At 42.2% G+C, this 26,834-nt stretch overlaps 2 protein-coding genes across 6 annotated transcripts in view; both read left to right on the top strand.

The window, feature by feature from the left end:
* The window catches only part of rerea (arginine-glutamic acid dipeptide (RE) repeats a), a 122,902-nt gene extending 120,932 nt beyond the window's left edge, over nucleotides 1-1,970 (top strand). For 3 of the 5 annotated variants that reach the window (XM_076741256.1, XM_076741255.1, XM_076741258.1), the window contains 3 exons: nucleotides 1,081-1,254; nucleotides 1,365-1,545; nucleotides 1,648-1,970. In XM_076741256.1, the coding sequence (XP_076597371.1) occupies nucleotides 1,081-1,254; nucleotides 1,365-1,545; nucleotides 1,648-1,681 (389 nt within the window). In that variant the 3' untranslated portion in view covers nucleotides 1,682-1,970. The remainder of the gene's footprint in view (nucleotides 1-1,080; nucleotides 1,255-1,364; nucleotides 1,546-1,647) is intronic. The other 2 variants (XM_076741257.1, XM_076741259.1) reach the window with 1 other exon arrangement.
* Nucleotides 1,971-23,369: 21,399 nt separating this feature from the next.
* The window catches only part of samd11 (sterile alpha motif domain containing 11), a 77,992-nt gene continuing 74,527 nt past the window's right edge, over nucleotides 23,370-26,834 (top strand). The window contains exon 1 of the mRNA XM_076741021.1: nucleotides 23,370-23,481. The gene's annotated coding sequence lies outside the window, so the exon portion shown is untranslated. The remainder of the gene's footprint in view (nucleotides 23,482-26,834) is intronic.

Here is a 26,834-nt window from a genome sequence, read left to right as displayed (position 1 = left end):
GAAATCGTAGAGGACCAAGAACAGCCCCTTGGGGTACTCCACAGATCAATTGTTACCTTATCAAAATTCAGCAATTTTATTTAAAGTTTTTGCAAGCTATTTAGTATTTTAGTTAGCTACTTAGCCATGACTTTTTGGCATATAGTATACCGAAAAGAGTATTGTGTTTAACAGTGCAAAAGTATTAAACCTTTTTTAATCAGAATTATCAAAAATGTTTCTTACGAGTTGAAACAGTGAAAATTCAATGGTATCAGTAAAAATATGTCTACAGTTATAGGACGTTGTTTTCAGCTCTGATTTTCAAGCTTAGTGGTTAGTTTTCTTTGAAGAATCTTTGAAAACTGGGTAAAATGAAAGTAAAAGGTCATATAAGCACATATTAGGGTTTGTTATGATCAGGTTAAATAATGGACTAAAAGGTCCTACAAGCAGATGAAAACTAACTTTTGATCAGGGGGCCAGTGTTATATAAGTATCTTTTTTAATATATAACCCTCTTTTCCAAAATGCTGGGACGCTGTGTGAAATGTTTAAAAGAAACAAAATGCAACCAAACTGTGTTTACTGACAAGTTGCACCTGTTACCAATGAGCCTGTTGACCTGTGGAGTGTTCCAGTCTTTAGCTGCTCCTGTCCCAACATGTTTGAAACATGTTGCTGCATCAAATTCAGAATAAGCAGATATTTACAAAAATCAGTCAAGTTGATGAGGCAAACCATTATATATACTGTCTTTGTATTGCTTTGAGCATATGTCATAAAGGATTAGCAAGTTATCAAAAAAGGTTTTAAACATTTACTATATGATCTGAAACTTCTGTTATCTCTGTAGTAATGTACAGAATAGACACAGATTGGATTGAAGTCTCTTATATCCTCATTAAGTTTCTGATGGAGCAAGCAGATGCTTTACAGTGGATAAAAATAGTGAAGTGGTCCCTGCACTCTTTTAGTCAACCTTGAGAGGAGTAACATTATATTAAGCTCTGTATCACTAATGTCTGTAGCATGCACTGTCTGTGATATACTGTCTTGTAATGAGTGTACCCTGAACCCTAAGACTCTGACACCCAGAAGGTGGTGGTGAATGCCTTGTGTGTCCTCCAGGTTCGGGGGCCCATCCCCTGGCAGTAGATCCCCTGGCAGCAGGACCTCACCTGGCCCGCTTCCCGTACCCGCCCGGCGCCATCCCCAACCCTCTCCTCGGCCAGCCGCCACATGAACACGAGATGCTGCGCCACCCAGTCTTCGGTAGGCTCTCTGCCAATAGCATCTTTCATTAAAAGTAATATCGCATCCAATCTGTGAACCGGAGCTCTGCCAGGCTGCCTTATCAAATCTTTTGTTTGTGCCTCCTCCAGGTACTCCATACCCACGGGATCTACCAGGAGGCCTGCCGCCGCCCATGTCCGCAGCACACCAGCTGCAGGCCATGCATGCCCAGTCAGCTGAGCTCCAGAGGCTCGCCATGGAGCAGCAGTGGCTCCACGGCCACCACCACATGCACGGAGGACCACTGCCTGGCCAGGAGGACTACTACAGGTCAGACCAGCAACAGAAATTAGACTGCAAAACATTCAGATAAACTGGGTTTGCGTTCCTTTGATTTGCCAAACACTAAAGCTCAATGTGTTTGTGTTTCAGCCGGCTGAAGAAGGAGAGCGACAAGCAGCTGTAACCAGCCAAGGGAGGCGGCGACTGACAGGTGCAGGACACGGGAAGTTGTTACAGATTTGTTACATTCAGTTTTGAAGAACGGAAAAGGCCAAGTGGATCGTCTATGAATTCTTCTGATATTTGGTTTCTGTTCCTGTCAAGGACTTTTGTTTTTTTAATGATTATTTTTTCAAGACATTGACTTTCTTTGGTATATAGCCAGTAGTGACAACGTCCTCAAGACTCCTGCATGACAAGCTTCCCTGACGTTTTTTTGTAGGTGCTAGAACAAGACACTGTGCTTATCAACAAAAAAAAAAAAAGACAAAAAAACCAACAAAAAAAAAAAAAAGACAAGACCGGTCAGGCCATTTATGGAAAAATAACAAGTGCTATCTTAAATTCAACATTTATTTTAATACATTGTTGGAGGTTTTTCATAATTTTAAGAAGAGCTACAGCATGGCGTTTTTGAGTCTGTAAATAGTATATATAAACATATAATTATTATTATAATTATTATTATTATTACTAGATGTGGACTCCAAACCAAGTCGTTTCAACCTCCAATATTATTGTTTTGAAGCATTATCCCTTGTTTCAGAGGGGAGCACCATGGCATTATATGAGCAGTTTCTGAGAGAGCTGTGGTTCAGTTGTGACGTTCCTCTGACATCACTGTGTTAGATTTAGTCCCACATACACGATGTAAAACCACAGACCTGTCGCACCCACATCCATTCATCACACACCTTTGACACGCAGCAGGTTGTCAGGATGCGTGAAGCCGACGCGTCGAGTTCACGATTTGAAACGCTGCACACATGGATTAAAAAGAAAAAACAATGTTTGCACTGAGAGAGTATCCATGAGCTCCACTCAACTGGTTTTATCCTTTTTCTTTTTTTTGCTTAAAATCTTTAAGTCTATGAAATGGAGTAATACTTCATTCCTTATTTTGCTTTTACAGAGAAAGATTTTAATACTGCTTTTAAAGATGTGGACACCAGAAACATATGTTGCTGAACCGAAGAAAAATTCCTTCGAGTTCTTTTAACGATCGGGACCTGAATTTTAAAAGGACTTTAGGATTGTTTTAAGTGTGTGAATGGTCGTGAGCCGCTGGTCCAGTCACCCGTGTTTGTTGCAGGGCTCACGTCCGACTGAGTCGTCCTCCAGCTAGGCTGTAATAATGTTCACTGTGACACTAGAGGGGGGGGGCTGCCGACACGTGACGACCAGGAGGGCAGAGGGTCGATGAATGTGTGCGAGCGCGTGTGTTCTCACGATGTTTTCGTATGCCTTGGTTCCTTCGGGATACACGCAGCCTCCTGGGCCTCAGGAGTGGTGTGTTTGTGCGTGCCACTGACTGTTACAAGTCGCATTGACCTGTCATACCAGTGCACAAGGTTTTCTTTCGGATTTTATTTCTCCCATTTGTTTTTTTGTTTATTTTTTTTGCTGTAGCCATGACATGAGTTCTGTATTCGTTCCATGCACTAAGACTGTTTGACTGTCATGGACACTTTGGAAACTGTGGCTATTTTGTTTTTTCTTTAAACCAAATGAAGAAACTGTACTTGCATTTAAAAGTGACCATATCTATTCATGGAGCACTATAATTTACATTTAAACGCTTGTAAACATCATCAAACTCATGGCCTCTTTTGAAAAATCCAAAAAAGTCTTTGATTCCCCGACACGAACCTGTCACTCTGTCTTGCCATCTCCCACCAATTCCTGTCTCTCTCCTGACAACGAGCTCCTCACCGTCATCTTTGCCTCGTTTCCTGGCGATTCCCTTGCCTTTTACTCCCTCTTTTTGTGTCTCCAAAACCTTTGATGTTAAGTGTTGTCAATGGTTTAGCTTCTTGTTTCAAAGCGGCAATAGCAGAATGTAAATTCTGACTGCTAAGATTTATATATATACTGGTATCTTGAAGCTTATTGTATATATGAGTAGTCGCCATGGGATGACACAATGTAAACAAAAAGTAGAAATAATAAGAAAAATTGTGAGTCCTGTGTTCTCTCCATTTGAGTATTTTGTAATTTTTTTGAAAAATTTGTGGAATTAAAATAAACGACTAAGTTACACCACAAGATGCGACTTGATCTTCTTCTTCTTCTGTGCCTCCTCGTACGCGTTTGTTTGTAAACACGGCTGTTTGTAAGCAGAGGTATAGAGCAGGCTGCTAAATCCCACCAGACAATAATCCTTTTCAGGGTAAACAATTTTGATTAGAGAGAAAGAAAACACTCTTAATTCCACCTGTGTTTTAACATTTGTGAAATTCTCCAGCTGAGCAGAGGGACTGACGCTGGGTCTGTTTTGATAACACTCATGTCCTACATTTGCGCTTGAATAATACAATTTTTGCACGATGGGAGAAATGTGTTACAGAACAGATCAAGCGTTCCTGTTTCTCCTGTTTTTTTTTCTCTCTCTCGGCTTCACAAATACTGAGCTTTGAGAGATCACCTCAGAGCTGAGGAATATTGCGCTGCTATGGTATAATAACATCAAAGCCGGGCTAAGCCAGAAGGAACACTTACTCAGGCTGAGATGCCTCGCTATCAGCGGGGCATGCCTGTCATTTCATCCCGTGTGTGGGGAGTGATAGACCAGCAATCTGTGATGGTGTGCCGCAGCGATGGCTGTCATTTTGAGAGGGAGCTATTATTCTACTGCTGCTCTCTGAAATGATGCCCTGTCCTCGGGAAAATCGAGGCTCCTTGGATGCTCTATCCTGCGGCTGTCATGTGACGGCCGCCTTGTGAGGAGGTGCCGCTTGTTGTTGCCGGCTCGCCTCACCTCCCCATAAGACACAACAAGACGTCAGAGCCGAGCGGCGCTGGCTGGTTGAATAATTCATCTCCCCTCCTCCTCCTCCTCCTCCTCCTCCTCCTCCACACCGGCGATGGAGCGACTGTGACTCGTGTCAACTCAAATCCTTCTCATAATACTGTGTGTACCCCTGCGGCAGGCACTCGGGGATGCACAGTCTCAGAAAAAAAAAAAAGAAATCTGCTCTTTCTGTCTGAATAGCAATATGTCCTGTGCTGTTCTCGCACTGTTATTGTGTCTGTTGCAGCAGGTCTCGGACACAGAGCCTCCTCATCTCCTCCGTCCTCCTGCCTGGTTGCTTTCGCTCCACTGGCCCGGCTGCTGCAGAGTGTGATGCTCGGTGGCAGAGAGGAGCCTGCATGCCATTAGTGCATTCAGTCGGAAGGTAGCTTGTGTTCCTTCAGGCGGGTCGCTCTGCAGCTGCACTGTAGACGAGCAGGGCCCTGTTTATCTAAAGAATGAGCTGTTTTGACACAGAAAGCAAATCTGCTGTTGGTGTTGTTCCTCATCTGCCGTCTGAATTAGATATACAAGAGACATGATGCTAAATATTTCATATGTCTGGAACTCTCCCAGAAACCACCACCGCTGTTTGTTAGTTTTAAGTGCTTGCTGTGAAGATAAAATCACTGCTTCCATATTTTCTCTTGATTTTTTTTTTTTCAGTTCCTCCCTCATTCAGAGCTGGGCCCTGTTCCTCAAATGTGGCTTATTTATCATGCTGGAATAATCCTGTTAATTCTCATCCAGATAATTTGGTTCTTTGAGAGGTTTGAATTGTTAATCCTGCATTAAGACAAAAATAAGAGCGAGCAGTTATTCAAGTCTTCTGGTCCATGTTTGTCTGTTTTTTAACTAAATGCAAACAAAAAATAACAAAGAACAGACAAATATGAACCAAAAGACAAAATAATACACTTGAATAACCGTGCGCTCTTATTTTGAAAGGAAGTCATATGTTTTCATATGATCGGCTGAGTGCTGATCATGTGATTGTAGTTACATGAGGCAGGTGTGTTCAGACCCTCCCAGGATGCACCGGGGCAGCAGGTTCATGGCCGTGCAGTAAGTGTCATCTCATGTGTGTTCCTGCCTTCTTACTGGTTTGCTCCACTTTGTTTCCACTGGTTCCACACTCTCATCACTGTTAAACTGGTTACGCCACAAGCGATGTTGGTGCGTGATTGGTTGGATTCCAGTGGCCGTGAAGACTGTGAGTGATAATCTGAAGCCTGCTGTGAAAATGAAACAGGACTGAAATCTCTAACAAAGCAGCTTTGATTGCCTGAACAATTTTCAGCAAAGTGAGTTCTGAAGTTGTTGAAATATCAAACTCCCATTTTCACGTCAGATCAAACACCATGCGGTCTGACGTCAGCCACGGTGCTTTGGATCGGCTCTTTTTTCAGCATATAGATCTTTATTTTGCTTTATTTTATCATTTTTACATGTCAGAACAGGTAGCTCGTTAAGCTGAGATAAATACACCAGCGGATCATAATGATGTCTCAGTAACCTGCATGTTCTCATCTAACATCACAATTATCACCATTCTGCTCTTATACATGGAAGAAAGTGAGCAGTTTGCATCTGAAATTAAGTTCATGTGCAGTGCGGGATTCATCCTACGACGTCTTGCTCGTGATCCATCACTTTTGCAGGTTTAGGTTTAAGGATTTGTTGCCATAACAACAGTTCCAGACGAATTTTAGGATCCACATTCTGATCGGGATCACTGTGTTACCCACGCAGGAAAAGCGAGGCCCTGGACCGGCAGTCGGTCACTTATAAAACAGACAACCTGTGGTTATGTACAAACTCCTCTCCATAAATGGAGCACAGCTGTAGGAACCTGATGCATGCAAATAAAGGTAATTAAACACATCTAAAATGCAAATGAGCCTGTCTCAAATATGCATACATGCATTTTATTTAAAACAAGGTTCGTCCCTGCATTTCAGACATCTGAATATTTATGTCAATGAAACAACCTTCATTTTCCAAGGAAAGGTTAAAGCAAGGTTTTTCTGTAAAACACTGGAATGATGACTACACCTGGAGGATAAACTTTAAAAGTCTGCTGTATGGTGAAATACTTGTCATGTTGCCGTCTGCTCTCCAGCACGTTGCCTGTAAAGTCAGAGTAAAGGTCCTACAGAAAACTTTGGCTCTGCGTTCGCCACAAAGCAGCTGAGGAGGCAAAGCTGCTGCTTCATGAAAGATGATTTCCAGATATTTCACCCCGCGGTTGGTCCAATGTCTGTAACCCGCTCGTCCTCTCCCTCCTCGCCAAACGTGGCTCACGTCTTCATCCGAGTTTCCTCTTCGAATCTGCGTAGTGAGAAGCGCGTACCAGTGTGTGGTCTGCGAGTTCAGAAGTTAAGTGTGGTTTTAAAAAGAAAAGGAAGCAGGAGAGGATGTTGGGCCTTTTTGCTTGGCGCGTTGAAATGGATGTAACGATCAGGCAGGAAATAGTTCATGGTCTGGGGATTTCTTTGGCAAACACTTAGTTTTCATAGAATATACGATGCGAGACGTCCTGACAGCTTTCATGATTCTGTGGGTTCTGATCAAGCCAGTTTTTTATCATTTGGGATTACGACATTTACTTAAAGGAACTACAAAGAACTTTCGTTTTGTGTTGATTTTGGCGCCCCCTGTGGACAGAAGTGGGAGTGTTTCCATGGCACGAAGTTAAAGATGTTATAGGGACTTATTTTTAACAGCTGTTTGCAGGATGCTTGGTGAGGGGGTGCTCCATGTATTTATGGCTGTGAAGTGATGAAGCTGGAACAAAGTAATGTTTTAATACTGTTCATTCATTGGTTACATGTAAGCCTACAACTAACAGATTTGGTTGCCCAGTAAAAGTCATTTTGTTGAGAAAGCTCCATCTGTTGAATGACTGAATAAGGTTGACTCTGGTTTTCACCTGTGGACTATCACTGTCTCTTCTGTCAGCTGACTCTTTCTGCCAAAACAGAACATCAAAAATGAAATTCTCCAAAGAAAAACATCCTCCTGCTTCCTCTGAGCTGGCTAACGCACGACTCCTTGCAAAACTTTGCCTGTGACAATGTAAACAGAGGCTCTTCCTGTCTGCCTCTTCCTGTCGTTTCGTCTGATTTCGTGGGGAATCGGGCCTGCGGACAGGCATTAAGAATATAGAAATAGCCAGTCTTCTTGCTGCTGATGATTTCATTTGCTTATGTAGGTCATGTATCAGTCTTACATGGAGTCTGTTTCATAACCAGTTAAAAATGCCTTGTGGTTTAAGTAAATGATCTAAATACTTGTTCCACCACTGCTTCACACTTCTGCCACACTGGATTTCAGTGTTGCACTTTTTGCAGCTTTACTGTTACTTTTCAAAAATGTAATCCAAAACATATGAGCAGAGTATAACATGCATATGAAGACAAGTTGTAGCCGCTTAGACCAGCAGCTGCATTCTATGATTATATCATGTGCTACAATATATATAATAAACCTGAAAGGAGCCCGTCAGCATGATGACTCAAGTGACATCACCTGAGGCCATTTATCAGATTTGATTCAGCTCTTCTGAGCCACAAAACAGCAGAACTCTCTGTCCTGTAAAGACTTGGACATGTAAAATCAGTGGTGTTCTCCTTTAAGACCTGAATACTGCCACTCGGTTTAGGAGCATAATATTTCATGTCCAAGAGTCCGCTGCCATTTTGATCCTCCCCCTAATATTCAGTCTCTGCATGTGTGCTATTATGACTTTCCCAGTGTGTCTGTGTCAGTTTATCTCTGTGTATCTGTTTGTGTTGCTGCCTGCTGTGCGTTTGAGGCCCGAGCTGCAGCTCCCGTGCTTCTAATGATATCCTGCTCTCACATTCCTGTCATAGCCGATCTGGATTCCCCCTTGTCTGCACCAGCGGATCAACCCAGTGCAGCCACTGGCCCGGCCCGAGCATTCCTCACGCACACGCACACACACACACATGCACACACCCACCCTCAGGAGGCCTTTGCCGACGCCTACCGCAAACCTCACACACACTGCCTCTCATTCTCCCACACTCGTTCTCCCTTCTGTCTCTATTGTCTTGAGTTAGATTTCAAGGGAACAGCCAGTAGCCAGAGTCGAAGGAACTCTTTGTTCAATAAAGCGTGCCAGGTTCGGTTCCTCGCTGGCAGAGAATAGACAAAGCAAGGCTCTCACACGCTAGACTTCCAGGCTCCTCTTTAATGTGTTGTCATAAAACATGCAGCTGGCAGAGACTTAACGTTCAGTGGGACTGCTGCAGCACACTGAGCCCTGGGTATTGCCCTTCCAACTGTCCTCGTACATGTTTCTGTCTGCGGCGTCTGTGCACTGTCAGAGTCACATCGACCTGACATTTCAGCTTCTTCACAGCACAGCATTTCAATTCACCGTTCAGCCAGTGGAAAATCTGAAAAAAAAAAAAAAAAAAAAAAGTCAGGAGACTGCTGGGGCTTCAGTCTACAAAAATGTCCTCCACTGTCATCACAAAATATTGGGATAGTGGAGGGATATTGGTTCTTTTGGCAGAGCACTCCTTCAAATTTATTTTTCAGGTGAAAATAAGCCTTGGGGCTGTCATCTGATTTACGTCTCCTCTTGAAGGGAAATGAAACCCGGAATGAATGTAAGAAACAGTCTGCATGCTGCTATGCAGCTTAGCCCTAAACCCTTTAATGTGTAGTCATGAGGGTTTCATAACCTTTCAGAATTCAGAAACAGATTTATTTTATTCTTGCATTTACAAACAAATTCTGTTAGTCCTTAAAGCAGAAAGTGTGTAATAAATCCCAAACTAACTGGACCAGACACTGGTTCAATGATGCACTTCAGGAGTCTGTTTGACATTATGGACTTCATGATAAAAAATAGCAACATGTAGCTGCATGACCCAACACTTATTCACTCCTGATGCACTTCAGTTTACTCTGGTTCTTCATGCAGCTGCTGGACTTCTACTCTTTTGTCCATCAGTTTTGTATCAAGTAAACTGAACTAACATTGATGTGAGACCACTGTCCTTCTCATTTGTTGCATCTAGTATTAGTGCTTGTCTCTCGGTCATCGTCATCTTTGACTTTTGAACTCAGCACAGCTGCTATTCAGGTCAGAGAAAGAAATTAGTCAGAAGGTCTATAAAAAAAAACAGAAAATGTATCATTGTTTGGACAAATGTTTTTCAATTTTTGTAAACAAAGATGTCTGTGACTTTTCCTCTAAACTTCAGAGGATGGAATAGAGGAATCACTGAATCGGTGTATTCATATATCCCTGTGTTACCTTTAAGGTCTTTTCACTTTAAGGAGAAATGTTTACCAAAATCAGGTAAAATCTCAGGAACAGGAAGCTCACAGCGTTGTCAGACCAGGGCCACAAACAACACTTTCTGTCAGGTTTATTGACTTCGCTCAGTGCCTTGCCATCCAAGCGGATGTAGCTCAGAGAATTAAAGTCAGTTAAACCTGATTAAAAGCTGATTTGTCACCATCTTTTTATGAGCAGGACACAAACCTCGCAGTCCTGTGAGCTTCCTGTTTTTGAACATCACGTTTCACAGCCAGTTCAGGCGCACAACGGGAGACTCCTGAAAGAGCTGATGCCTTTAGAGATTTCTATACAGAGATTAAACAACATCAACAACACGATTAGACATATAACATAGATATTATGATATTAAAATCAGGCAAATCACCCACCAACTTTGATCTTTTAGACCTATTAGTTTAATGGGATGTGGTACAAGGTACTGTGCAAAGCTCTTTCTAAAAGAGGAGAGCAGTAAATCATCCTTAAAAGGGTTTTCTATTGAAATGACAAGGTTTTCATACTATCTGAAGAGTTGTTACTGATGCTTGTCAGGCATTTGACAGAGTAAAGTGGAGATGAGATGACAAATAGTATCATTGCTGAACCTTTTGGTGGACAGCGATCGATCAGAAAAGGATGCCCACCGTCTCCACTGCTGTTTACTTTAGCAACTAAACCCCTCGCAAAAGGCAGTGAGGACACACACAGGTAAATCTGTCATTGAAATTTGGGAGACAGAACATTGTGTATCATTGTATGCTGATGATATATTTTCTTTTTTTAAAGAATTTGAAGAATCTTATTGCAAATCTGATTAGATGAATTGAAAACTTTGTTGACTTATCAGGATAGAATAAAATAAATAAAACAGCGTTATTATAATAAGGCTTAACCCCACAATAAATCCACCATTGATGGCCGCACAGGACAGGTTTAAATACCTGGGTGTTAAGATAACCCTAAACTTTGTGGCATCGTTCCATCAATGATGACCCTCTGGAGGACACAGTGGCACAGACACTTTTATCAATGATTGTACACATAAATCTAATTAAAATGTCTATTTTAGCCAAACTTATACATCTTCTTCAATTACCTCCACTTCCACCAGGAAGTAACATCTACAGGAGACTCAACAGAGTATTCAGCCCATTTATTTGGAATAACAGAACAGCCAGACTCCAGCTTAAGTTATTATAAGAGCAGGACTTAGCTCCCCAACCTTAAATGGTATTATTGGGTCACCCAGCTAGGCTCTGTAATGTCTTACTTTTCTTCATCCACCACACCGATCTGCATAAACACTGAACAGAAATGGGTGTCAAATCTACCGATAAAACTCCTCCACCTAAAAACACAGTATCAGTATGACAGACAGTGCATGAACATGAAATGGAGGCTTTGTCACAGTTTACTCTTGTCCGGGTAAATGGTCATTTTTATTCTGGTAAAGTAGACTAGCAATTCAAACCAGGGGCAGACAAGGGCATTCAGAGGCTTTCAGATCTTTATCTGGACGGTGACTGTCTTTCATTCTGTCCACTGTGTGTCTGAGCATGAAATTCCCAGAAAACATCTGTTCAAAATTTTGCATTCAGGAAGTGTCATAACATCAAATTAGAATTAAATACTGAGGAATTCACACTTAAAAATTTGAATGGAAGGGGACATATAATACACACACACACACACACACACACACACACACACACACACACACACACATACACACACACACACACACACACACACAAGAAGATAGTACTGAGGAAGAAATGAACACAAGGTTAAAATGACTTCATTAGTAGCTAATGGTGTGTATTCTGTGTGTTAAACTTCATCATATTTCCACTAACGTTTCAGGTATTTGTGTTAAGTGTGTGAATGAAAAACTTACTTTCTTTCACTGCTTGCTAAATATTAATGACAGATTATTAAAAGTAACATCCCGTACAAAATCATGTGTACTTGGAATATGCCCCAAGGACAACAAAGCAAACCATGGATCGACTCTGGACTCCTTCAAGGTGTGGAATCACCATCAGGGAGCTGTTGATGTCTTTGGCTGCAGAGGTTTACGTGCATTGTTAAAAGTAAGTGGAAAGAGCTCATTTATATTCATGTCCACCTTGCAAAATGGAACATATATTATTGACTGAAAAGAAAATGCATATATATACACATATCCACATATATACTATTATTATTCTTGTTATTTATTTGAATCTATTTGTTTTATTTGAAACATTTGTGTGAAGTATCAGTGAATGTTTAATTGTGGTTGTGTGGCACATGTTTGTATACTGACGTGTTTTGAGGTTTTTTGGTTATTATTATGAGTGAGATCTCAATAAAAACACTCTTAATAAAAGTATGCATATTAACATTGTATGATGTTTGAGTGTGCTGTTGACGAACACCATGGTCCCACAGTGCATTCAGTGAGGGAAATGTTTTTTCTTGCTCACAGCTGGAAAACATAAATGAAAGGAAATTGTGGACAGTGATTTCTGATTTTATTTTTGTCCACCTCACTTCAGCAGATACTGTGTATTCCCTGCACTGTGGATGGGCTTTGTTGGCAGTTAGCCACACGGCTGGTGTCCGTCCCACAGATCGGAGGTGCAAGCTTGACAACATTTACCTCCTGTGGTCTGAGGTGCCCAGCAGGCCAATGGCAGCACGGTGACTGGTCAGCTGTGAGTAAGTAAATGTATTAATGTCATTATTGTCTCTTAGCTTTGTCTCTGCTGTGCTGAGCTTCATGTATGATGATCTCACAATGTAGATGCCAATATTGTCTTTATATGTAGTCCTTATTCTCATCTGGGCTGTAACTAACAATTACTTTCACTATTGATTAAACATTTATGTGTCTTAATGTTAGAGGATAGTGAAAAATGGCCATGACAATAGCCCAGAGCCCAACGTGACGTCTTCACATTAAATTTTTTTGGTCCAAAGATTTTCCATTTAGTGTGGTATGAAAGAGCAAAGCAGTAAATCTTCACAACTGAGAAACTGGAACCAGCTGATATTCAACATTGTTTCTTTATAAATGACTTCAATAATTAATCGGTTAACAAAATTGTTGTCAGTTAATATTGTGTGCATTCATTAATCCACTAATCAATTAACCAATTCACATATGTTATCCATTCTCATCACTTGCCTGACTGAAACAGCTGCCTTTAAGCCTTCAGTGAGATAATTACTACTTACAGGAAACAATATTTCAATAAGGTCCTCATGAATCTTTAACATTTAGTTTAACTAGCTTTGTGTAAATCAACCAATTTCAGTTCACTGTGTGTTGGCTGTTTTCTTCAGATTTCATTAGTGTCAGAGATGAGCACAACAGATGTGATGTGGGGATCAAATGCCAATGCCACTGACTGACTGACTGACATAATACTCCATAGGTCAGCAGCTCCACACAGTCCTCCGTCATGCAGATAACCCAGGTTCGACCCTGACTTGTCATACTTGCTGTGGTGGCTTTATAAAGCCTGCCTCTCTCAGGGTAGCAACGGCACCAAAGCTAAATAAATCACAGCCGGTAAATGGCTTCTACTCCTCAGCAATTTCCTCAGCTATCATCAGCCTGTGGGCCAGGACTGATCGCATGCTGTCGGTTGCCTGCTACCTTGGAGTAACCCGGTACTGGCGTCCTCTGCAGTGTAGTAGCTGGTTAGCCTCCCCTCCTGTTGTTCTAAGAACTGCGACAGCAAAGGAAAAGGTGGCCTGGGGACCAACCAGGGGCTTCGAGGTGCAACTGGGGTTGGCATGCTGTGGCTTGGGGGCGAGGAGAGCCAAGCAGCACCCTGACCTTGTATTTGTGTAATAGCGTGCATGTGATAGATGCCGTTGTCCTGCTGAGCCGTGGGGCTGTCCACTTGCCCTGACGCAGATGGATTGGCCTTTGTTTTTCCCCTCACCTCCGCTGTGTAATTAATCTTCAGTGAGAGTCCATGGAAGAGAGTGCACTCACTGCGACTGTGCCTGCAGGCCGATACACTCGCCTGGCAGCTTTCGAGGCCCTGAGGACAAGCACCACCTCGGAGATGGCAAAAGAAGATGTTTAAATGCATGCTGCTCCAGGCCTCCTCGCTCACCTTGGTTATCAAAAGAAGGGGCGGCGAGCACAATATTTGTCCCCGCTGCAGAGCACAATTTATCTTGGATGAAAACAGCATCTCTGGGAGGATTCAGCGGTAATAGACCCTCTCCAGCACCACAGTCATGACATATTTTACACTGAGGCCTGGTTTCTCTCCACCTACTGCCTCATCACATGTCTTCTGCTCCATTTCACAAGATAATAAGGCTGTGGGATAAAATGGCTTAAAGCAAATCAACATGTCTGTGCTGTGCAGCTATTTTTTGTAGTTTGAATTCATCAGTGTGAAGACTGCAAATTGGCCACGTTACAGTGATATGGATTAGTTCAACAAAGGATAGACAAATAGGGCTGCTTTACATGCTCGACCGTAAAGGAAAACATAATAATCTGTTATCCAAATAACACATTTTGTCAATACGATTAAAAATCTTAGTATCATCACTCATTTCCTCCCTGTTACCTGTAAAGTTTGTGTATGTTGACCTGAGTAGCACAGCCTCTATTGAAACTGCAGTATTTAATGGATGCTCACATTTTTTATGCTTTATTTATGACTGGTTATGATAAAAACCTGATATGTTCCTAAACAGGCCTGTGTTTGTTCTTACCACAGAGTAGAACAGCATTGTAGGTTTATTGAGAACATGTGGTTTTACACAGAGATTCAGAGCCTAATGTTTGATCTGATGGGGGGTCAGACTGCCACATTTATACTGTTGCTGTCAATCTAACTGTATTATAAAACTGCATGTAAATGTTTATTATAGATGTAGTGACACAGTTGATATCTCTGTAATGATATAAAAGAATATGGCATCTTGGAGCTTTTTTAGACAGGTTTGTAGGCAGTGTTTGTGATTTGAGTATAAAATCCTCCTTCGGGTGCAGTAGTGGGCTGCTAATCAGAGGCTGTGGCTAATCCCTTGGCTGTGGAGCTCTTCACCAGCTGAGAGCAGTGAGGTTATGGACAAACTGAAGTCCCCTCGAGATGGAGGTGTGAAGCAAATCCAGTCAAATCACTGAGCCTCAAAATGAGCCAAACGGAGATGAAATAAAAGAAGTATACACTGTATTTTTTATTAAGAGAGGAGAGTCTTCCGAAAGCTGTGCTTTAATACTGTGCAGAGGGACAGGTCAGTTTAATGAGGTGATGCGAAGCCTGGAAATGAATAGTGTTGTGATATCCTGCAGCACAGCAAATAGAAGCACTGGGAGCCATTGAGCTCCAGAGCCTGAGGCGTAGGACTGCAGAGCAAACAGGCAGAGTGTTAGTTCTCTAAATGATGCAGCGTGGATGCTGGAGAATCACCACAGTGCTCATAAATTCTCCTTTAAATGCACCGTGTAGAGAGGACTGACAGCTTTTTCTTTAGTCTACATCAACACCGTTCAGACCGTCATCTCATCATGTGATCCAAACATAGACTGACATTATAGGAGAATAATCTGATTTGAATTTTTAAGTTGATGAAATGACATGGCTTTAGAAAAGACAATTTCCTATTGCAGACGCATCAGGAGAGAAGCACAGTGCTCATCCCGATTATCTATGTTCATGTTGAACATTTCTCTGGTGCAGCCCCTGGGGTTGTGGTGGAACAGTGCATGGTTTAGTGGAGCCCTCCTCCCTCCCTGTAAGCCCGCCACTCCGGTGGCTGGCTGCAGATTTAATGGGCTTAGCAGCTGTTGAGGAAAAGCAGTGAGGGCTTGTGGCATATGCTCTGGTTAGAACAAAGAGCAGCGAGCACACCACACGAGCTGCAACTGCCTGAGCCGAACACAGCGCTGCCACAGGGGCTGCAGTCAACCATTAAACCATTTTACAGCTTGTGTTCATTCAGTTTATTTGATTGACTTTTTGTTAATGCGCTGTTCTGGATTCTGTCGACTGTTATTAGTGTTTTTGATCATTTCCTCCTAGTTGGCAAAACAATTTGAAGAATATTGGCTTTTAGGCCTTTAGGTGTATGTTTGCAAGGCAGCATTTACTTTCTCTTAACGTGCAAGGTTGTACAGTAGGCGTGTAAGCTGTTAATTCATGAAACCAGAGCAGAGGATGGTGTATTTCTTTAACGGCATTTGACAAGGCCGCCCTCTTCAGGGAGAGCTGTAACCGCGCCAGCGCATCTGCTTTCAATGTGTTTCCTGGTGCTGTTTGGATAGAAAGTGGTGCAGAGAGTCCTCTAGTGGAAATAGATGCAAATGGCTCTATTTCTAATACAGCATGCAAACAGACACTGGTTGGTCCCGACTGTTGTGCATCAAATTAATGAATATATTAAGTTTGGAAACCAAATTTCTCTTTTTCAGGCAGATGAACAAAGAACTGATTTGAATCTTCTGCCCATAGCATTTTTATTTGATTTGATTTGATTGCTCTGCTGCTGCCTGCAAATATGATCAGATAATTAGCAGAAAACTAATTAACTCTGGCAAATATGTGATGTGAAAAATAAAGGCTCCCTACCATTATTGCTCTGGTTTAAATATTACATACAGTATTCCCTGTACATATAACAACCTGACAGATTGCACAGATACTTCCTCTACACATACTTCTGGTCCAGGCAGTCTGGTTACTCCTACAATTACCAGCTGTTATGGACACACACACAGGCTGATGTAAGTTTTATTGCAGTTTGAACAGTTGCTCTGTGCATATATGAGCTTCAACAGGCAGTATGTGTAAACAGTGATAATGTTGTGTTTGTGCAGTGTGTGTGTGTGTGTGTGTGTGTGTGTGTTTTGCTCGGTTTCCCTAACTGTTAGCAAACACGCTGTGGTGCCATGTTCTCCCACTCACTGCTGACAGAAACAGCTCAGTGACTGTGTGGGAGTCAAGTGTGGCAGGTTTGCTAACTGCCTGTGCTCGTAACAGTACAGTATAAGCTCTCTAAATCAAGATGCTGCTCTCCGTGTGTTTGCGTGCATCTGCAGGGGTGTATGAATAAAAGTAGGTAGTAAAAACTGTCTCTTGCATTGCCTGCTTGCCCTCATTAAAGCAAAAAAAAAAAAAAAAAAACTCCTCGCTCTAGCTTCACTGAAGGGAGGCAGGCATGTTTAAACAGACCAAATAGCTTTCAACAAAAGTAAAATGGTAAACACTTGTGTAAGAGATACGAAGGCAGCCTGTGAAGGGGAAGGACAGGAAAATGAGACCAAGCGAGAGGCCAATGGGTGAACAAAGGCTTATCATGTGTAATCTCCACCAGTGTTGCTTGTCAGTCTCATCATGGCTGACCTTGTCTCGAGCTTTGCTATAAGCGTGACCCTCTGTCCCGACTTGGCTGAGCGGACCCGTCACACTCTGTTTGTCTGTGAGCCTCTCACCCCGACAACAGCCAACCAGTTACCCTGCCTCTGTGTGCGCCTCAGTTACAGCCCAGCGTAACGACATGACGTGCAGCTGAAGAGGAAGAGGCTGCACGGGGGAAAAGTGTCTCAAAAACACTTATCGTGCATTGTTCATTTATTGTGCTGCAGTGTTGTATAACTGTGTGTGTTTGTGTGTGTGTGGGTGGAAGTTAAGAGGAGGCTGAATCGCAGGAGCGAAAACAGAATAAGATGTTGAAAGATTGCAATGGCTTTGTTTTATTCGACAACCCAAAATGGCCATAAGTTTTTGGACACCTACACTGCCAGTCTGTGAGTTATTCATTGTTAGCAGGGGGGTGGTCACCCCTGCCCCGACACCACCAACAAACACATGCACTCATGTCTGCCTCCCAAAGGACATTGTTGCAGGCCTCCTTACACCAAACAGTACAAACTATATCTGTAGTCATGTCTCCCCTGAAATGTTTTGTTCCAGAGATGACTTGGTCTTGGTGTGTTTTCAGGAGCGCAGATGCTTCTGAATGATGGCAGCAGTGTGTCTCTATGATCCTCTCGCTCTTCTGTGACTACATGTTGCTACTTGTCACTCCGATCATGAAGGTGACACTACTCCATAGAGTATACAGGCTACATGACAGTATAGAATCGAATATTTATAGTATATAGTTTAGAGAATATTATAGATCCAAGATGACCCTGACAGCAGGGGACTGAGAGATAAAGGTGCAGTTACAGACAGTGCCATGGACTGATCAATACACAGCACAGTTCGACTGCTGGTATTTCAGAGCCACGGTCAGGGTCATAGATTCTAACTTGTGCAAACCTCAGTCAGATAAAAGATCAATGAACTACAGGCACCTCATCCTCCTTCAAATCACCTGCTGCTTACTATATCTCAGAGTGAACAAGTAATAAACACTTAAAACCATAAACCAAACTTAATTAATATTATTTAGCCACTGGCTAAATGATAAGTGATAATTGCTAAATAAATGATAAGAGTAACAATATTTCTGTTATTATCATCAAATCCATTGAGCAACAAAGCTTCCATAATTAAAGGTGCCTACTGAAGATGTGAATCTATGTCACAAATAAGTGCTTTGACTTTTTTAAAAAAAAAAACAGCTGGACACTGTAGTTTTTAGCAAAACAGGAAGTAAACAGGAGGTAAAGAGGGGTGAAGAATGCATTTGTTGTATGTGGAGTTGGCTCTAGATAAACTAAATTGGCCATTTCCAAAGTAATGAATCCCCATGTAACCCATTTGTCAGTTTTGGTCTTTTCCATTGTGACAAAATGAGGGAAAAATCAGTTAGTGTTGGTCATCAGGAATCATTCTGGATGTATGTTTAGATTATAGTTGTCTTACAAGACTCAAATACCAACTGAAAAATGTTCAACTGTTGAACATAGGACTATGACTAAAGTTTTGCCTGATACTACAGTATATCTTGTATTATTTGTATATATTGATGCAGACAAACACTAAGTACAGTTCCATAATTCATGATATATTAGTCTGGTGTGCACTATTTACATATACTAGACTTACTGACATTACTAATCACACAGCTCTCACTTTTGTCTCGTAGAGTTATATATATATATATATATATATATATATATATATATATATATATATATATATATATATATATATTGCATGTCTTGCATTATTTAAATTTTACTTTTCCAAGCCTTTTTGAAATGGCAGTGAGAGCACAAGTGATCATTAAAGTTTGTTTAGAAAAGTAAGAGGTTTATTCAGGGCTGTCTTGTCTAATTTGGGGCTAAACTGTGCAGCTCAAGCTCTTAAGCTTTGACATGCAGGCTACTTGACTTGCAGGAGGTGGACTCTGAAGGAGACGTAGACATGGAGGTCAAACTGTGTGCTGTAACACAGTCACACAGACCAGCTTAGACTCACACAGTTCTGTCACCAAAAGCAGCATGTGATATTGAAATTGATTTTAATGCAGAAATGATCCAAATATACACAAAGACATGGTTACACTGTTACATAAGTCTGTCTACATGGCTGATAGTTTTATTTCAGTATGACTGGTGTCTCTTTGTGTCCAGCTGAGCCTGTCCTCAAGAGTCCTTTGACCAGTATGTTAAAAAAAAGTGGTCGTGATTTTAAAACTTTCAACTGCAGATGAATTAAGATCACAGCAGTGTTAGGAGGTTACATCCTGCAGTCTGCCATGACACTCAGAGTCACTATTTTTAATTAAAGAGCTTTTCACAAACTTATGCACTGCTCACCTCAATCTCAAAAGCAGAATATCATTTTCCAGCAAACTGTGACCTCCGATGTTTGCCGTTTCCAGTGTTGTCATTGCCTGTTGTTAGTGTTTATGGTCCAGCAGAGGGTGCCAGAGCAGCACCCCAAACTCTTCTCCTGACTCCTGCTGCTTAAGTGTATGCTCATTAATGGACAATCCGTAGAAAATACAGGATTTTATTGTGGCACCCTGAAACAAAACCCCAGTTTTTGTTTGATGCACTACTTTACTGTATATATGCAGAGAAAATATTTTTTGGTATGGGGGAAACTTTGTTTAATGCAGATTGAAAACAGTCGTCCACTGAATAATGTAGAAAAATGTAGCAATACACATTTGTCTGTCTGAATGCTAAGAATCAACATGCCGGCAATGTTAAGTGTACAATTCATTTATCAAAGAGGGGACAGTAAAAGATGGACAACCTAAGTGAAGAATAAACACTTTGATGGCAAATCTTTATGAAAAATTACACTTAAAACATTCTTAAAGTTAGAAAACATGAAAAATAGAGGTGGTCATTCTTCAAAATAGTTTTCTTTTCTTTCTTTTCTTTTAATCCAATACATTTTTTAATACGCAAACCTGCTAAATGAAGGATGGTTTGAAAACGCTTTTCAAATTGATTTGAAGTTTTTAGTGCTGTAAAAAAAAAAAAATCAGAAATATTCACAACGAGAACAAAAAATGTTAACATTATAAATCTGTAATTTTCTCATGTATAATTTCTTTGATAACGATTCGCTTTGTTGAAAAACGACAAAAGAGATACATTTTACTTTGAAAGGTAACCGGATGTGTAGTCCTTTTATTCGTGCGGTTAACGGGTGATGATAGGAGCAGTCGTCCATCACTTGCTGTCTCTGTGACAGGACGTCAGTGCCATTTACAACAGGTGCGAAGACAGGTACCATCTGAAATGTGAATGAAACAGTTACTTTCAGTTTATCAGCAACTGGTAAGTAACCACGCCAATAAAGGCCATTGACCGGAATTCGTCACTCATGTGACCATGTCCAGCATGAAGGAGAGAAACAGCGTAAAAACACTAAAACTAACGTCAGTTAGCTAACGTTAGCTAACTTTTTTTCCCCTCACAGTTGCTCCTTAAAACACAGCAAAGATGATGGTGACTGGATTGGTTCTGTCAAATCACAACGTACACACAGAGTTTTAATGTTGTCGTTAAATCGCACAACCACACAACATTTGAGTAAATGATGTTTGGCCGCTGTAGACCTTAACCGCTATTACTTTAGCTAAGCTAGCTAATATCCAGCCCATGGGTGTTAGACGCGCCTGCACTAAACAAATCAGCTATTCATATAAAGTAACCTATAGTTTCCACTTTGACATAAAGACGGCCTGTGACTATGACACGAAACTTACATTCAACTATTACAGCTGAATTTATAAGGACAAAGAGTCCTGATATATGTACATATACAGTATGTAGCCTATTATATGTGTACACACACAGGTAAAATAGCATTAGCATTCACACATTTGTTATTCAATTGTTTTTATTACATTTTCACAAAACAAATCAGCAATCAAACAGTTACCAACCAATCAACATGAACCCCACAGCCACCTCACACATACACACTTAAACTCAGGGGAAGCAGATAAAACCAACACACAAAACAATCAACACACACATCAACACAAATCAAGGGGAAATAAAGCATAAAAGGTTGCTAGAGCTGAGAAAATGTTGTGGTTGAGCCTCGAGTAGTAAAGTATGCTTAAGCTGCTTGAGGTGTGCCATCATCTGCTTCACTCAGCACTGATGATCTGTTGGTACAGTTTTTTTTTTTTCCATTTGAGGAGGGTCACTTGAGTTAACAGGGTAGAGAAGGCTGCAGCTTGGTGTGTGATGATCTTAGAGTCCTCAGAGAAGACCCTCAGTGTGGACTTCGGAGAGCTGGGTTCACTATCTGTGCCCCAGACATTTGAAAGGCCAGCAGTAACCCTTCAGCTGTGGACTGGATGAGTCACACTCATGTCTTATTCTATTCTCATCCACTCCTGAACAAAGTTTTGCCATTTGCTGCTGGTCAGATGGAGCCTGTAAAGTACTCTAAACTGTAGTAGCCCATATTTGATGCATATTGATGAGGGATGAACCGAACCAACTGCTAAGTGCCCAGCTGCTCTTCCCTCTGCAGCTTCATGTGATCTAAGGAATGAGATGCAGCTGTGTGGACTGTCTTTTGTACAATAGATACATGCTTTAGCAGTGGGTCAGTTTCCAAACAGTCCTCTGTCCAACTACTTTGAATCAGAGAGAAAACAAAAACTCCTAACCTGCAGGTATTTAAAGGAGTTAGACAGGGGAGTACCAAAATGTGTTGAATGAGACCAAACTACCATGTCTAAAAGTCCCTTACACAGCTCACACCTTTTCTAACCCTCACCTGGAAAGCCGAGCCAATGAGGGAGGCAGGGAACAGAAAATTACCCCAAATGGGAGCCTTGAGAAAGAGTTGTTTACAGTAAAATGACTCCTAAACTGGCCCCAAATCTTAAGAGCCCCTCAGACAACAGGATTGTTCATGAAAAGACACTTGCTTAGTGGCAGCAGGGCACAAATCAGAGAGCTCAGTCACACCAGGTTGTAGGAGTGTTGTTCCATGTTTGCTCCTGAAGGGGTTCTTTATCCACCTCCTCTTGGACCCAAAACACCAGCTTATGGATGTTGGCTGCCTGATAATAGTACACAAAATTTGGTAGAGCCATTCTTCATCCTCCCTCTGCCTTTCTAGAAACCCTGTCCCATTTTGAGGCTTTTTTTTTTATTATAATTTCAGATGTACTTATAGTGTTTGTTTGACTCTTTGAAAAAAGTCTTTGGTATTGTTTGAAATAGAAATAAAAAATGTGGACATAATAAATAGTCACATAATTAAAAAAAATCCCACATGGACAGCAGGGAAATGAGATGTGTGTTTCTCTCCACAAGATGGCGCTCTAACCAAATCATATGTTTTTGGTGCGCTGAAGGTCCTTAAACTTCAAGGCAGATAAGCCTTAGGAAGCACTTAAGGCAGGATTACAGTGTACAGCAGGTGGTGCTAGTGATTTATCATCTGAGAAAAGGCCTTATTAACATAATTGGATGTTTCAGCTATGAATAAGCAAAAAACTGCTAATTGCTTTAAATGTTAATGAACTATTATTTGTTGTTTTAAATTGTTTTCACAGTCACCTCCATAATCAGTAGGCTTCATGATTTATTGTAGTGGCATCTTAATAAGTTGGATTGTTATTACTGGACAAATTTCAAGCTGGGAGTGTTTTAACTGTAACTCTGACAGGCAGTTAGTTTAAGCCCTCCCACCCACATTATGTAGCTAAACATGGTTTCATTTGATGAAATTCAGTTCCGGTCCATTGCCCCATCTTTTTACACAATGAAAGCAGTCTTTAATTTTAATCTTGTCTCCAAGTGAAGGATTTTTTTTCACATCATAAGATTCAAAGTTCATTAGTCTCGGTCTCATCGTAGCAGGTTTCCGTTGGGCCTCAGAGGTGAATTTCAATACGGCCACCGTACAGTCAGAGAAGTCAGAAAATATCACCACCATGCTCAACAGAGGATTATAGTCATTTCCACAACGATTTTACTGTAGGAGGAGAGCAGGGTGGAATGTCTGTGTGTGTGTGTGTGTGTGTGTGTTTGTGTGTCTGCATGTTTATGTGTGTATGGGGGATAGAGTATCATCATTGACCTTGACTATAATGAAGTCTTCGCCCTTTCACCTCTCCCACAGTTGCAAACTCGCATTACGGTCTGGTGAAGTGGTTCCGGCGTGGGATAAAAGACCAATCAGATCTACGTTACACATGACCTGAAACCTCCATCGAAAGACGACAGAATCTAGATGGCTGTCATAAGGTAGAGTATGCTGGATTTTCAAACATACAGTTTACACATATCAGCCAGAATATCCAAAAAAGGAGACCTTTACTAAGAGACTTCTGGCCACTTTGGCCTCCATTTGACATTTTACAGAGGGTGCCACTGAGGGTTGTATGAGCAGGCTAACTGGATAATCCATGTTTATTATAGTCAGCCTGGCATAATTCACTTGATCTAGTTATATGAAGCAAGTGTGCAGTGATCCATGTGCCTGATGCTAGGCAGGCTTAAAGTCAAAACTAACACCATATCTGCCTTTAGTTTCATTAAATCAAACCTGTAAAGATCAAATTTAATCACAAACATGTAGAAATGTGTGTTTTTCTTCAAGGCAAGGTCTGTATACATTTTTTTCAAAAATTTCTCTTCTTGTTTTGTCTTTACGAGCTACCATGTTGTTATGGTGCCACTAATATTACTCCTGGAAAGAAGTCATTTTAAAGATCGGTCAATCTTAAATTGCTTTGCCGTTGTCATTAATCACAAGTGAAGTCTAAATATTAACCTTCAACTCAAATGATGCACCAAATCCCCCTTTCTATGGAAACATGCACAGAGCCTGGTGAGACAACCTGCGTCTCTGCCCTGTCCACGCATTAATGTCTGCAGCGCTCTCACTAACAGAGTCAAAAAGTTTAAGAACCAGTGATAACCACACAAACTCGCAAAAAGAAATCCAGAAATATGCTCAGATAAATTAGCTCCAGCTACTTGCTTTCCTATCTTGATAATGAATACTACAACACGGGCAGTGTTTTTGCAGTATATTGTATACATTGTTCTTGATGGTGCCCTGTGGTACCTTAAACCCAATATCAGCCAACACCCAATATCTCAAATAACCCCGGTGGAATAATGTAGAACCTGCAAGAATATTGATCTTTTATATGATATCTATGTTACTGCTGCAGACAGCTATTTTCTTTCACCTCAGGTTCCCTGATAACTGTTATTATTTTGTAGTATTCCCTTCCCCCAATTAGCTGCGTGGGGCTGAGGATCGGACGTGTGCTTCTGTGGTAGTGGGTGCTTTTGTTTATATGTTGCGTGCGCACCTTTGTGTACATCTGGCTGTTTTTATGTCAGCGTAGCCATACATTGTAGGATGTGCTCGTGTGTTAACGAGTGTGTTCTTGTGTGTTGCGGGTGATGTTGGCTTCCTGAGGCTGATTACCACCCTCATCCCAGCGTCTTGTTTTTGCCCGTCTCTCCGCCTGTGTGGAAGTTGTGTGGGCACCCTCTGGATTGCCTCACTGCCGAAGCATGCCGGACCCTGTTATCCAGCTATCCATCTGTGTTATTGATTTTTTTCCCTCTTTGTAGAGTTTCATCTTTCCTCCACTTTTCTGTAGAGCAATGGAAAGGGAGGGAGTGTGAGAGAGAAAGGAGGGGCGAGCAAGGGGGCAGAGCAGAGATCTGAGAGCTGGTAGAAGAGGGGGGATGTAGGGATGGAGCATTGGAGGAGCGCAGCAGTGGTGGGGCTTCTGAGGGTAGGGGTGTAAGAGGTTGGGGGGGGCACTCAGCCTGGACTATGGATGAGCATAGAGAAAGAGAGAGGGGCACTCTTGAAGTGTTGGAGCTTCTCTCTCGCTCTCTCTTCGTTTCTCTCCACTCTCATGGGAGCCCCCCCCCCATCGTCCTCCTCCTCCTCGTCCTCCATCTCTTCTTTCTCCTCCATCCTGCTCCGAGGCGCCTCTGGTACACACGCTCCACTCACCACCCCCCCTCCTCTTCCTCCTCCTCCTCCTCCCCCTCTGCCTCTCGCTCCGTCCGCCTGCCTGCCGTCTCTCCTTCCCGGGGGGCTCGGGCAGTGCTGGCGGCACAGCCGTGATTTGCAGGAGATTTGTCTAAGTGAGAAGCAATTAGTGCGCCTAAGCACCGCTAATGTATGCATGCTGGGGCCGCCGCCGCCGCCCCTTCCGCTTGGTGGTGCCAGAGCCAGGCCAGGCCAGGGCACCATTGACGCTCTCTCTCCCTGTCTCCCCTTTTGTCTTTTCATCTGCAGGCCGTCATCGTGCTCTCACTCCCCTTCAGATGACCCGGTCCTCTCTGATTCTATCAGCACAATCATTAGTCAACCAATGGCGCTGATGTCTGTGTTATTATTTACCATGTCACTTTGTTGCAAGTATTCAAATGTGTGCATCTGTTTATATGTTACCCTTTCCACTCGAGAGGCTTTTCCAAAAGGTAGGGTGAGGTTGTGAACCTCTGACCTTCCAAACCTCATCGAGGCTCATGGGGGGGGGGATTTCTTTCCCTCGTCTTCTCCTACATATGTTTCCGTTGTCGATTCGAAGGAGGCTTCAGCAAGCCTCAAAATTTCAGTCTCTAAGTGATGGTGAGTGGTAGCACAATTTGACTGCAGTAATCCATCCACACACTAGAGTATACACTCAAATGAACACACACACACACACACACACATCACAGACATGCACAATAAAGTGGAACAGTGGTGGGTGGTAGGATTCCCTTTGAAACATGAGGTGCAGAAAGGCTGGTTTGCAAGCGCACATGCATGAGGGACGCTCTGCATGCTGCAACGCCCCAACTGCTTGAAGATGAACTTTGGCCTTTTCTACACGTTCACTCTCTCTTACTCAGACAAAAACAAGATTAAGTCTGCTCATCTTTACGCCGCACTGACTGCCTTCCAAGTGGGAGCCTACATGGACCGTGGGTGGTTTTGGAGCGAGGTGCTCGTTAATTAAAGATAGGCTAATTGCTGGCGCTTCTTAGCCTGGCTTTTGCGGCGCTGATAAGAGGATAATCCTGGAGAGAAAGGCGGAGATCGAACTGGTCCCCGGTAGACCAGGCCTCCCGCTTGACTGGGCTGGGAGAAAATGTGTACCCCCCCCCCCTCCCGTCTCTGCTTCTTAGTAGAGCAAGACTTGCAACCAGAGAGTATAGAATATTCAAGCAGGCTGCACTTCAGCAGGAGGAAGCCTACAGAAAACACCGAAAGACATTAGCCATCTATTCTGCTCTGGGTTTCTGAAGCTTTTTTTTTAAGCTACATCCACTGGTTTAGCTGAATTTGGCCGAGAAAAAGCATGAGGGTGTGTTGTGTGTCTAACGGTGACTTTTTTGATCCCTGTATGGAAATTGTCTTGTCACTCTTTCCCTCTGTGGGAGTACGACATCAGCTATAGAGCTACGTGCCTGTAAGGTGTTAGGATTTGATGCCTTGCTCATACACTAAGTTGGATGGTTGTTAACGCTCATATCATCAAAATCCTACTAATTTATCCACTGTAACCTTCCCTCATTACAGAGAGAGAGAGAGAGAGACACACACACACACACACACACACACGCATGCAGAC

This window comes from Chaetodon auriga, chromosome 10 (genome assembly GCF_051107435.1).
Source record: "Chaetodon auriga isolate fChaAug3 chromosome 10, fChaAug3.hap1, whole genome shotgun sequence".
In the NCBI taxonomy this organism is placed as follows: Eukaryota; Metazoa; Chordata; class Actinopteri; order Chaetodontiformes; family Chaetodontidae; genus Chaetodon; species Chaetodon auriga.
Note: the sequence above shows the minus strand (reverse complement) of the source record. Positions and strands in the feature narration are given on the sequence as shown.